Source organism: Nestor notabilis, unplaced genomic scaffold, assembly GCF_000696875.1.
Source record: "Nestor notabilis isolate BGI_N333 unplaced genomic scaffold, ASM69687v1 scaffold2348, whole genome shotgun sequence".
Lineage (NCBI taxonomy): Eukaryota > Metazoa > Chordata > Aves > Psittaciformes > Psittacidae > Nestor > Nestor notabilis.
In genome coordinates, this window is record NW_009941309.1 from 25,248 (window position 1) to 39,120 (window position 13,873).

A 13,873-nucleotide genomic window follows, 5' to 3' on the forward strand; every position below is an offset into this window, starting at 1 on the left:
AATGATGCCAGGATGTATGACTAACAACTAAAAATAAAGCAGATATTTTGGTACAGGCTACGTAACATCCTATTAATACAAAACCATTCTGTTTAGTCTACATTTGCTTTGGACACTGCCCATTCACAGCTTTCCCTGAGCAGTTTCCCTGGATGTATACATTCCTTCAGTAGTGCTGTGAACTACCATCACTCGTGCACTTCTGCGGGTTTTAGAAAGAAAAATAACCCTGCTTCATCTTCATCAGAGGAAAGAACTTTTCATCAAGAGTTCAGGAATTCATCCCCCTCCGTGACCCCTCTAATTCTACCAAGTTAAAAAAGAAAATCCATAAAAACATCTCCCAACTAATCCCTTTCTTTAATACGTTGTTCTGGGTTTTTATCCCTGTAATAAATGCCTCACTACATCTTCACTGTGATTAGTCTCATGGGACGTCCATGTGATGAGCATCTCCCCAGGGTCAGAATCCTACTGCAAATGCCAATACACGTTTGAACCCCCCAAAGCAATCCAAGCAGCCGGTACTTCAGCATCAGTGTTTTATACAGAACACTGCAGCTGCCAAGCTGGCAGAGGAGAGCTTTTCTTTTTCAAATGTGAGGCTAAGGTGCTCCCAAAGTGAGGACAAACTGAATTCCAAGGGGTTCCTCCAAGCTCTGCGCACAGTGAGCTGCTAAACCCCAAACGTGTACCCACAGAAAACCAAGACCTCAGTGCTGATTGGCGCATGGCCTTGCTAAGCAGGTCTCTAAAAGGCAGAAGATACATTGGGTAGCAAGTGGAGTTTCTGCTCAGAAAGAGAACAAAAGCAGGACCTCCCTGTAGCCAGTGGTTCTGGCACTCACACAGCATGCAAGTGCTGAGGGTTGTAAGAGCTCCAGTACCCGTGCTTTGGGGTGATGGAGAGGGAGCCTGTCAATCTCTCACCTTGGAGTAATGTTTTTAATCTCTACAAATAATTAGATTTTAACTGGAACAGGGATGTGAATCCAGATTTACTTGAACCTAGGTTTTTGTCACATATGGCCTCCTCAACACTGTTACACAACCGAGACCTTTTTAAAGCAGCGCTGTCTTTTTACCTGGACTCTCTGTTCCCTGCACGACCTTGTCGTGTTCTTTCTGACATATTTTTTGTGACAACTGAGGCACCACTGACTGGTAACACGAAATAGGATTTGATCTTGTTCTGAAAGTTGTGCCTTTGCTCAGCAATGAGAGTCTGGCCAATGTTCCAGGCTCGCCCTGCGAACAGCCTTAAATGACACTTCACAAGGTTTCATCCCAAGAAGTAACACTGACAACCCCTGTGTACACTCCTTCTTTCTCCAAACATTCTCTAAAAGCAGACTGACATGTACAGAAATCTCACTAGACTTTACTGCATCAAACTTCTATAAAATGCTCTAAAACAAGAGTGCCTACAAATGTCAGACCTCTGCCAGATTTTAATTCAATGTGCAAATCACACCCCTGAAGCTGAAAACATAATCCCTGCAGGGATGATGTGATGTTGGAGAGGCATGTCCCCCTTTTTCTAACAGTAATAATTAACTTATAGGCAGTAAACACACATTTTCCCCTTAACTACTCAAAACTCAAAGACCACATACAAGCTCATTTTCTATTTCATTTACATTCATTGGTTAGTGACCCCCACAGAAATCACTGGTCTCAATTTAGATCATACTATTACAGGAAGGTTTGAGAAGTGGTTGAGAAGTGGATTAATTTCTTCTTGCATTATTTTCCAGTTACTGTCATAGTTGGAGCAAGTCCAGAGAAGGCCACGAGGATGCTCAGGGGCTGGAGCAGCTCCTGTATGGAGACAGGCTGAGAACATTGGGGCTGTTCAGCCTGGAGAAGAGAAGCTGCGTGGAGACCTCAGAGCAGCTTCCAGTGTCTCAAGGGGGCTACAAGGATGCTGGAGAGGGACCTTCATCAGGGATTGTAGTGATAGGACAAGGGGTGATGGGTTCAAACTGAAACAGGGGAAGTTCAGGTTAGATCTAAGGAAGAAGTTCTTTACTATGAGGGTGCTGAGGCACTGGAACAGGTTGCCCAAAGAAGTGGTGAATGCTCCATCCCTGGCAGTGTTCAAGGCCAGGTTGGACAGAGCCTTGGGTGACATGGCCTAGTGTGAGGTGTCCCTGCCCATGGCAGGGGATTGGAATTAGATGATCTTAGGGTCCTTTCCAACCCAAACCATTCTATGATTCTATTCTACGATTGAAATTTAAATCCCTCATTTTGGGGATATTTTTGCATGTAATAGTCTCAAATTCTAATATAAACGAGCTGCCAGATAACAAATGCCTCTACAAAACCTGGTGCATTGTTTCCTCTTTTGCCAAGGAACCCATTTTCTGCCTTGTCTTTACTCCAGAACTGCCTGGAGTCTCCATTGGTTTATTCTGGTGACAAGAGCTTAGGCTGATCTTACATCCTCTTCTGAAACATCTTTAAATCCAACCAGTCAACTGAACACAACCGTGTACAACGTCCCACAAAACCAGATGATGGTGCTCAACCACACTCCTCCTTTATCCGGTGGCACCTCCTAGATCTTGGTAAACACACACAGTGTAGGAAGTGATTTAGTGCCAATCACAACCCCCAAGATTTCATCCTTTGTAGGCACTGGCGGTTCCTCCTGGGTTGTTGAATTTGCTGAGATCACAAATGAGCAGAGGTCTGGGTGGCCTTTTAAAAACCCTTTTTTCCCCACTACATACAGGGTTTTTTCCATTTTCTTGTAATTGACCAACAAGCATCTTTCTTAAGCGTTTTGTTCCTCCACCCTTCCATTAGTGGAACTCCATGTGGAAGAGCAGAGGCCTCCACATTTTAACCCAAGAGCCAGTAACCTTTTGTAATGGCCTGAAAAAATCACATTTGCTTTTCATCTGCTTTACATTTTTGCATGACAGTTACTCATAAAGTAGCTTTACCTCTCTCCTGACTATACCCATTCTTTTGATGCCCGAAGGCTTTTAGGAAGTGATCTTATGTGTGACTCCTTTTGCATTTATTCTCATATAAGGGAATGGGTTCAAACTGAAACAGGGGAAGTTCAAGTTAGATAGAAGGAAGGAGTTCTTTACTGTGAGGGTGCTGAGGCACTGAACAGGTTGCCCAAAGAAGTGCTAAATGCTCCATCCCTGGCAGTGTTGAAGGCCAGCTTGAACAGAGCCTTGGGTGCCATGGTGCCCATGGCAGGGGTTTGGAACTAGATGATCTTAAGCTCCTTTCCAACCCAAACCATTCTATGATTCCATGATATACTGGATGGTTGCAAAGCTGGTTCCATGCAAATCTCTGTCCATTTTGTTCAAATCTGAAGATGAATTCTGGGTTTTATGACTTGAATTTTACTTGGTATTCAGCATTCCCAAGAAATTGTATAAGCTCAGAGCTTTGTTTGTCTACTTTTACTCTAGCTTAGATAACTTCCACTAATTGGGAACTTTTATAACGTTTTCTGAAGTGTTCATAAGAACTCTTCCAAAAGTTCCTGTGTTGTATTTTCTTCAGATCATCATCATTGCTCCATAGTCATCAGGGCATAGTCACCCAGAATTGCAAAATTGTCTTTTCAGCCCTACAGACAACAAACACCAGCTCTCTTAAGTTTAACCTTCTTCCTCCATCCTTGCATTTAAAATGAAGCTTGTCAACGTTTTAAGTGCAGCATTCTTCAGATTTCTGCCCTATGCTTTCTGAAAGCTTGAGTTAACAACAATGATTAAACCCACAGGCACTTCAGAATCAGCCACATCCAAACATAAAAATACAAAATACCTTCTAATGGCTCCCCATGTTCTCCAACTACTGTTTGCAGGCTCAAGGGAGGAGATACTTGAAGTTTTACTTAGTAAGATAAGTAGTTTGTGTTGCAAGGAAATTTGCAGCTGCTTAACACTTTTATTTAGGACACTGACTTTTTCCCTTTTATTTGATTTCCATAACTCATATTTGTTTTGTATGAACTGAGCAGAAAGTCTTTTTATACCATGACCAGTTTGACCTGGATGTGCAAACCCACAGCTGCAGTAATGCACCTTTGGAAGGTGAATCCCATAAACCACATTGCCCACTTTCTCAGCCATACCCAGATGTACTTAATGTCTTCAAAACAGTAACACAAAGTCTGGCCTTAATTTTAGCATATTCTTAGTTGGAAGTGCTAACTGAGTTCAGACATTACACATGCACTGCTACACTTCCTCTCCAAGATACTTACTATAGGTCCTACCTCCCTACTTACGCTAAGTCTCACAAGGGGACTTCTTCTACTTAACCAATAAATTGTTCCTTGAGGAAAGGGCTTGAAAAGACTTGACCTTATCCCTGTTTTCTTCCCGAGCTGCTCAGATAGCTGACATGTTTACAACCTTTTAAAGCCCTGGAGTTGTCTTTCTATAATGACTACAGAAGCAAACTACGTGCTCTGTGTAAAAGACAATGCTGCTATTACTGCATGTATTGCTGAATTTCAGTAGTACTTGGAAGTCATTTAGATTTGAAATAGTAGCTAAATATGCAGTGGTTACAAAATAGATCTAGGAGCAAAATACCCTGTAAAGAAACAAATGCGTAACAGCATCTTTACTAAACAGATTTCCCCCCTAAAATAGAATTTTAAGAGAAAATTGGCATCTAGCAGAAGAAAATGGTTATTCAAAATTAATTATGTACTTACCTTTGACTCTGTCTCCTTTGTGCAGATGAATTTCCCCTTCCCCTTGAGGTTGATATGGCTTAACGACAATAAAAAGTCTTCCAGGTACAGCGCTGTAAAGCTTGCGTTTTGGACCCTGATAATCCAAGGCAGACAGAGTATCCTTGCTGGCACTAGGATTGTAAACGGCACTGGAAATGGAAATGAAAATACATTAACTGGGTATTTAAAACAGGCAAAGTCAATAAATTACCATCACATTAGCAGGATTAAATTAAGCAGTGAATAACATAATTGTCTTCCAGTAAGACATCTAACCCTGCAGGAAAAATACACATTTTTCATCCTAAACACATCCTTTTAATGGTTGAAATCTTTCAGTAGGAAACAGGATCAATATTTATCTGACCATGATGGCCCAGAAAAGAAAACACATAACCCTGAAGTTTTTAGTTTCTCTGCAAATTAAATTTGCACATTCACAGACCCTGATGAAGTTTAAAATTGCTATGTAAAGCATACATTAGAAGCATCAAGATTTGTCAGAAAGACTTTAAAACACCAGTATTTACAATTACTCTTGGGAATGGCCATCTCTGTAATACTGTAGCATTAACTGAACAATCAAGGCAATTGAATTATTATCTAAAGGGACTGAATAATCAAGTTACTTCATCAGTCCAAGGCCTAGAGCTCAATTTTAGGTCTGCACAAAGCCTTATGCCTAACATATCCTCCAAAAGATCATTTCCTACTGATGGCAATCAATAGCTCTCCCAATGGCTTGAGCACAGTATGCCCAGGAAAGCCCTAGGTCATCAACCAACACACAATCTGGGTATGGTGTGTAAAGAAGAAATTATTGAAAGCCAGTGAGCAATGCGTAAGATTATTAATAAACCTCCAAACAATGAATGAACCACCAAAAATATACAAAAAGAGAAAGGCAAATATTAAAGAGGGTGGCAAACCTATAGGAGATATCACTTGGGGTCTTAGAGTATAGAAACAGAAAATATTCATGAGAAAGAAGAATATTCATGAAGATCTACAGGAAAAAAATAGGAAGAAGAATCCTATCTAGCATGACGATCTAGCACTGTAACACTCCACTTTCTTGTAAGGGGGAAGAAAAGATCTCAAACTTACCGCTTAGAGCAATAAGCAAAATGAAATATAAGGGCTAGAGTTTACTGCTTCTTTGCCCTTATTTTTAACCAAGCTCCTACCAGAACAAGAGTCAAGAGAACTCTCAATATAGTTGTCTGGTAAAAAAAACCCTAACATAGTGGATATTTCATATGAGGAACACTTCCATTTTCCTGCAGTAAATTCTTTACCATTGGGAATAGCGTCCTCTTTTCACCTTGTTGCTCTGTTCTACTACCGTGAACAGGTTTGGGTTTCAGTTCTTTTGCTCCATTCCCTTCTTGTAAGTGAAAAAACAGTCATCACCACAAAAGAATCCAGATCTATAAACTGTTGCTACACATCTGATTTCCACTTGTAGCAAGTTATACTTTCTGCCCAGCCTGGCAGCAGCTATTCACACTATTATGTCCCAGCATCTTTAACTCCTGTCCTAGAAGATGCATTCATTTTCTCTTTTTGTGAAAGGAGAGGGGGAAATGGCACATATAACCTTCACACCCGAGGCATAATTTCTCATGAGACAGTTTGCTAATGGAAATCAGGGCTGCAACATGGCATAGATGACTTCTTAGAAGATCTTTCTCTTCCCCCCTGTCCCCAGCTTGGGCTCCCAGCCCAACAAGTCCCATGCCATGAAGCAGCAGGAGGAGGATGTGGAGTTTTCAGACGTGTGGATGTTTCCCTCTCACCCAGAAGAAGGTGGCTGTCCTTGATGGCTCAGCCCTGACTGAAGCTGGGCTGGCACCTCCTTTCACTCATCACAGTGACAAATCCCACAGGAAGGATGCCAGCTTCCCACACCACCAGTTTGGTACAAGAAGATCAGTAATCTGAGCCACAGAGGCTGTAAACCTCACATGAACCCCTTGCAGCATCACTTTCAAGCCCCCTTCCGCAATGTCAACTCTACAAACCTCATTAACCCTTCATCATACTCTAACCTTATGGCTGCTTCTGCTCCAGAACCCAACTTATTCCTATGTCAAAAAGGGCTTTTTCATCTCTAAGGGGAGCAACAGCTTCGTGGTGAATATATTATTTGCAAATAATAAGCAGACACAGCAACAATTCCCACATTTAGCTGACAGTAAGTAGGTGGTCACACAGTTAAACAAAATCTGTGAGGGAAGTGTCATGCAAGGTGCCATTCCTGACTGCAGAGCAGGCCTGTGGCAAGAAAAAGCATTGCTTGCAGGAAAAATTGTATAGAAAATCCTTTTAGTTGTCTTTAGAGAGCCTCCAGCTCTCTTCTCACTACTTGCATGTACTCTGGACAGCTCTGAAACAAGTCTTGATGGTGCATATGAAGCTCTGCAGCTGGGTGGCACTTTAAGTAGTTGTCATACTGATGCACTAAGTGAAAGACCAGAATGTTATTTCTACCAAATTTCAGGCATTAAATTGGTTTCCGCTATCATTTGTGCTACTTTTCAACATGATGTGCTTTCAGAAAGGGAAGAGGAAAGTGGCTGAATAAAGCCAAAGCAAATAAATGTTTGCTTATTCCAAATAAAGTTTTAATTGTTCTTGCCATCTCAAAGGGCTGTTTATACTTCAAGGATTTGCAAATGTGTTATCCCAGGAATATTGATGAAAAAGCCCTTTTTATCCCTTCCAGCTAAAAGAATCACAGACTATAAGGTAAACCCTCCCACTGGTGGCATCTGCAGCATCCAGGGGAGTATGAGGGCACTCACTCTCTGAGAACCATCGGGGGACCACATCCTCATCCAAGCGAAGCCTCGTTACAAACTGCTTTTAAGCTGATACAGGGCTCTGTGAGGAAGTGTCACCCAGATGATAACCAAACGAGTGTTTGCCCCTACTGTAACATACAAAAAGGTAATGTGAGTTTCATATAATCACAGAAGGTTTGGGTTGGAAGGGACCTTAAAGCTCATCCAGCTCCAACCCCCTGCCACGGGCAGGGACACCTTCCACTAGAGCAGGTTGCTCCAAGCCCCTGTGTCCAACCTGCCCTTGAACACTGCCAGGGATGGGGCAGCCACAGCTTCTCTGGGCACCCTGTGCCAGCGCCTCAGCACCCTCACAGGGAAGAGCTTCTGCCTCAGAGCTCATCTCAGTCTCCCCTGTGTCAGGTTAAAGCCATTCCCCCTTGTCCTGTCCCTACAGGCCCTTGTCCAAAGCCCCTCTCCAGATTTCTTACAGGACCCTGAAGGCATTGAATTTTGCTCTACTGCACGACACCACTGGGCATAAGTAATTTGGTTCCTGTTTCTTCCAGTGACTCTTACATTTCAGACAACTATTTTTTCACAAAGCACCATGTTTCCACTCTCCAGCAGTATTGTTCCTGTCACAAATAGTGCTTGTCAGTTTGGGTGCCTGCAGCCGAGGAGGGAAGAATGTGCACGGTAACAGGTGACAGCTTCAACTTCATGATGTTTTGTTTCACTGAACTGAAAACCCAACTAAAGATCCATTACACCTACAAATGACAAACAGAAACCAACAAGTGCTTTTCTTAATGATACTCGTGTCCTTTCCTGCTCTGAACAGTGGATGGGTTTTGATATTAGGAAACAGGACAGGAAAGGCCAGGCATTTTTAAATGATCAGTGAAGTATGTATTTGGTCAAACCATTTAAGCTCTAATTGTGTCCATCAGTAGTCGGCTCTGCCTTCATTTCTGCAGCCCTGTGCTTTAACCCCTTGTCCTGGTGCAGCTCTGTCCCTTGCACACTTGACATGCAATTCCTGACTCCTCCTTGAAGTGAAGCTGTAATTGCCTATTCACAGGGCAGTAGCTTCATAAAGCTGAAGGCCCCCATTTGTGATGAAAACTTAGACACAATCCTCTGGTTTATCATATTGCTTGCAATACCCCCATCACTCTAATTATGCAGGATTTGCTCTCCAGTGGGACATAGCTGCAGGGTATTTGCAGAGTGCCTGCTAAATCACACTTGTAATTCAAGACGAAAGGAAAAAGCAGCAAAGTCACAGGGAACATGAAACCCTGCAGCAAGGATAATCATGAAAGAAGCCCATGACATCTAGCACCAGCATCTCAAGAAGCACCCCCTTGCTCTCAGTCAGCCTCCTACACAGCCCCATTTATCCTCCCAGTCATTCCCTCTATTTTACTCCTTGGTTCAGCACACATCTACAAAAGAGAGAAACTGTCTCTGTTTCATCACCCATGAGCAGCTTCAACACAGGTTTTAGGCACGACCAATAGTTTCATGAACGGGCCAAGTATCTCAGAAACATTTTACTTTGCTGTTAAATACACTCAGTATTTCAACTATTAAAAGATCTTGAGAACTAGCACCTTGATTTGGAGGTGCAAACTCTGTAATAAGTCACTGCTGAGCTTTGCTGCACTTTAAAGGCTGCATAAAAGAACATGGCAGTCCAGCATGATGACCTTAGGGACATGTCATGCTGTGCAAATAGTCCAAAACACACCTGATGTGCCTGTGCTGCTGCCGTTTGGCATCCTCTCCCAGCCTGTTCAGGGATGGCGACCGGCTCCGGGAGGATGGAGTGTAACTCCCCACAGTTTTTACAGTTCCATTAGGATTATTCTGCATCTGTTGAAGTAGATGAGGTGAAAGGCTGCGGTGTGAAGAAGCAGAGGAGGAGGCTGACCACTCAGGGAGGTTGTTGATGTTCAGATTGTTGTCACTGTTGGAACGAAGCAAGATCCGAGGTGCTGCTAAGGTGCTCGGAGGTCTCCGCCTTCTGTTTGAGTAGGTGGGAGCCTCTCTAAAGGGCACTGTGTAAAGAAACACATCCAGGGTAATCGCAGATGATTTCACCATTCATATATGTTTACTTCCCCATAAAAAGATTTAGCAACAGATGGCATTGTTTCTTCTGCAAAGACAGAAACTCCACCTTGCCTGCATAGCTAACTGAATTCATTATAACATCATTAAACCCAGAACCAACTGAGCAATGTTAACCTGTTCACTGGCTTTAATAAATACTCAGTTGACACCAGCAGCATGAGTCTGCTCAATAGTCTGAACCATGGCCTAGGAAAGAGGAAACACCTCATTATGGCCAAGTTTGAGTCTCACAAAGTTCATATTTGGGCTATGTCGTCATACTCAACCAGGAAACCACAGAATAGGACGGAAATTTTGATGCATGAACTTCTAGCTTCCTTCTCCCATTGGCACCCACCAAACTGGGAGGATTTTGTTCCAACCCGAGTTTAGGGACATTTTAGTTTTCAGCCCAGCCTGAAATCTGTAGTGTTAACAGTCACCTTACCCTCATCTTCCAGGTTAAAAATTGAGGACAGAGATTTTTCTCCTGGCGGAACTCTATTACACTGCTGTAATCCCCAGGTATCCCGTTCTTTCTAATCTAGGCGTTTCTACTGCCTCTATTACTATTGTATATAGAACATATTATCCCAGGGTAATACACTCACTCCGTCACATGCCGTGTCCCAAAGAGAACATGACTGTATCCACAAGCTGCTATATACTACTTAACGAAACAGTCATAACAGAAAATAAAAGCAAGGGCAATAAGAATCTGCTACAAACCAGAGGGCCCATCCTTTCCTCAGCACTAGTGGTACAGTGCTGTAGTCACACAAGAATATTCCAAGCAGACGCTATGCTCTTAAGATCTCCTTTTCCCACTGTAGTGGGTCAGTCAGTTTCAAGTGCAACTTCAAAGGCAAATTTCCTTATAAAAGGCACCCAGTTATCCCTGGATGCAATGGCATTTCCTACCCATATTATAACGGAATAAAGGAGCTGACCCTGACAACTCATTCTCGCCTCAGCCCCCATTCATGCAACTGCTTTCATTAATTTACTTCAGGATTTGATCCAAAGTGCACATATTTACATCTGAACAGCCACAGTTGGATAACTAACAAAAGGCAGCCTGGCATTATTCTGAGGACTTCACTGAGCTGTTGTAATTGTCAAGGGGGGGGAAAAATCCTATTTCAATTGGGAAAGAAGCCTCATAAAATATCATCCTGCATGTCTAAAGTGCCAGTAAGTGCCATTTATTATGCACCAGAAATGTCTACGCATTCAATACCCTTCAAAACCACACAAAAACCACAATAAGAATGTCTGTCATAGTGAGCAAGTAAATAAACTCACAGAAATATGAATATACATAGGAGTCAATCTGTCCTGCCTTGAAATTCAGCCTTTAATTGAGAGAACACACCAACATTTAAGGTTTCAGAGCAGAACTGAAAGCATATTCATAACATAAAATAAAGATGGGGGAGCAAGGAGAATAACACGTCATTTTCAGCAGAATCAGTTTATGATTAACTGTGATTCTGAATACTTTAAAATAACAACTTTCATATTTCTAATGAACTGTAACTTTCTCTAGTAAATAGCTCAACACCACCAGACTGACTGAGCAAGAGAACAGTGTACATGGAGAGAAAGGGCTTTCAACTCATTTCCATTCATTTGAAACAATGCTGAAACAAGGGAAGTAGTCTTTAAAAGCTGTAAAAGAGGTTAAAGTCCAATATGTATGCTAGAGTCTGGCAGAAACTGTGTAATTGTCAGGATATTCCAAGTTCTTTGGTTTTTATTTAGGTTTCAAAGCAGCGGAGTGTGTCACGGAAAGGACCCTGGTGCTTCACAGGTCACAGTGACAGCCCCGGTTAGCACTAACTTAAAGAGAACTCACAGCACTTACTTCCAAAATTAACATACACAGACCCTCTGGATTGATGTACATGTCACAGACGTGCCATCTGTGCATTCCTGGAGCTCTGACATTCGGAATATGACTCCCAAAATTACTTCACTGAAGATAAGGATCTTTCCCAGATACAATAAAGCAGGAGAGCTACTGTAATTTCAGTCAAGGAGAAAGCACACAAAACTGAATAGAGGGAATATCCTGCACATCATTTTGCTAACTGAGGGTCTAATGATGTCTCCTTCGGGTCACCAAAGTTTGTCTTGGACTTCAGTAAAAACTGGATCTGACCCTTGGATTTTAATCTATCATGAATGTGAAGAGGAAACACTCCATGCACATTGGCCACTTGTCCAGTCACACATTGCTAAAACTAAACATTGCCAACGTTTTGGGGGTGTTTACTGCAACTTTGGTGAGGTTGGTGGGATATCTCCCGTCAGAAGAGGGAGGGAGCACGCAGGGCACCGTGCGGGGGCACAGCGACAGGACGGATAGGGAACTGCTGAGCACCTTTACACCGACACATTTCAGAACACACAAAACTGGCACATTCATTCCTACTGGAAAAACAGGGTCTCTTTTGTCTGTATCCACACTCTCCAGGTACCACATTAAATTAACTCTTTTTCCCTTACATTCATGAGAAGGATTTTATATCACCATGTAGGAGTTATCTTTTCCTTAGCTATTGATGTTCTGTTCTTAATGAGAGAACCACAAGCAAAATTAGCCTTTACTACAGAAAATAACCAGGAAAGGGGCTGACTAATTACACCAATTGATGTGTGTCTAACACAAATCTTTTATAGAAAGAGTTAAAAATAAGCATTTCCGAGTTTAAAGTGATTAATATTCCACCCAACTGTTTCTTTTCCCCAGCAATCTGCAAACTGTAAGTGGGTGGATATTTTTTTAGCTGCTTCTTATAGCCATTATTGATATTATTTTCACAATTAAATAACCACAACATAGAAAGATGGAATGCAAATGTCCACACTTTAACCCCTGTTGGACTTTGTTTTCCCTTAATATTTCACCCTGGTCAGAACTGGAAGTATAAACTGGCACAAAACTTGTTTGGGAAAAACACTTGATATAAAATGACACGAAACCACCTGAACTCATTTCATGCTCCTAAAGTTTAAAATTATCATCCCTAAAAGCACCATTTAATTCTTCCTCCAGCTCTCAGAATTCTATTCCTGGCACTTCATACATCTGAAGGGGCAATTCAACCCCATTCACTGACAGCATTCACCTAGGAAATTCCTTATGTGTCTTCAAATGCATTTCTCAGGGAACAAAATCATCTTTTATAACTATTTGATTTTTCAGAGAAAAAACTAAAATGAATAAACTCACATCCAGCCTTAATAATCAGTTGCCTAAATGCCTAAATAAAATAACTCTGATAAAGCAACTGCAGGAATTGATTAATTACAGAGTCACTAAGCCCATCATATTCAATGTACACAAGAAAACACCGCTCTGAAACATCAAAGTGTTCTGCTTTCATTGCTTACCTTCTTTCTTTGTGAAGGCATTTAACAAAGACTTCATTTTTCCCTTTTTACTTTAGCAGCAATCCCCTCATTATATAACCTTGGCTGGGAAGAAAAGAGGCAAAAAACCCAACAACAACAAAAATATAAAAATAATAAAAATCTATGAATCAAGCTACCCAGTTTCTATGTGTTCGGGCTGCCTGCACCCTGACATAAGCAGCAGGTTTCCGGGCACTGTGTAATTGCGAGCATAGCTGGGCATGCGGTACCCAGCGTTCTGGTGACAAAGCCCACCCCACATTCTGTCTGTCAGCTGGGAGCCAACTGTGCATAGACTGGAGCTGCTCAAAAAAATAAAAAGAACCTTACAAAAAACCCTGCTCTCTTTCACAGCATTAGTCATGTGAACACCACCGACCGCCACAGCCTCGCAGAGGATGCGAGCGCTTCCGTGAGCGCTGCCTTTGTGGAGGAGCAAGCGCCGGGCTGAGGATGCTCCGAGGGGGGCCCCAAATTCCTCTTTGCAGAGGGCAGGGGGGAGCCAGGCGTGAAGAGGAGTTTGCAGCAGCACCTCACAGGGTGCAATAGGGGAAGGAAACCTGGGCAGAGGCAAGGGCTGCTGTACAAGTCATCTAGCTCTGAAACTTGCACAGCTGACTCTCGGTGCGCAGAGGCTTCTTGCCATTTATTTGCTTTTTGCCATCTGTTTATTGGGGGCTTTGCTATTTATTTGCTTTTTTCCCCCTATTTCCCTTTTGCTGTTTATTTATTTCACTTTTGGTATTTATTTGCCTTTTGATACTTATTTCCTTTTTGCTATCTATCTCCTTTTTGCTATCTATTTCCCTTTTGCTATCCA

General features: G+C 42.2%; 1 protein-coding gene across 1 annotated transcript in view; it reads right to left on the reverse strand.

Annotated features, from left to right (window-relative positions):
• Nucleotides 1-4,705: 4,705 nt before the first annotated feature.
• The window catches only part of LOC104401296 (SH3 and multiple ankyrin repeat domains protein 3-like), a gene marked incomplete at its 3' end in the record, with an annotated part of 87,234 nt that continues 78,066 nt past the window's right edge, over nucleotides 4,706-13,873 (reverse strand). The window contains exons 10-11 of the mRNA XM_010020802.1: nucleotides 9,269-9,578; nucleotides 4,706-4,875 (exon numbers count right to left, since the gene is read on the reverse strand). Coding sequence (XP_010019104.1) covers nucleotides 4,706-4,875; nucleotides 9,269-9,578 — 480 coding nt within the window. The remainder of the gene's footprint in view (nucleotides 4,876-9,268; nucleotides 9,579-13,873) is intronic.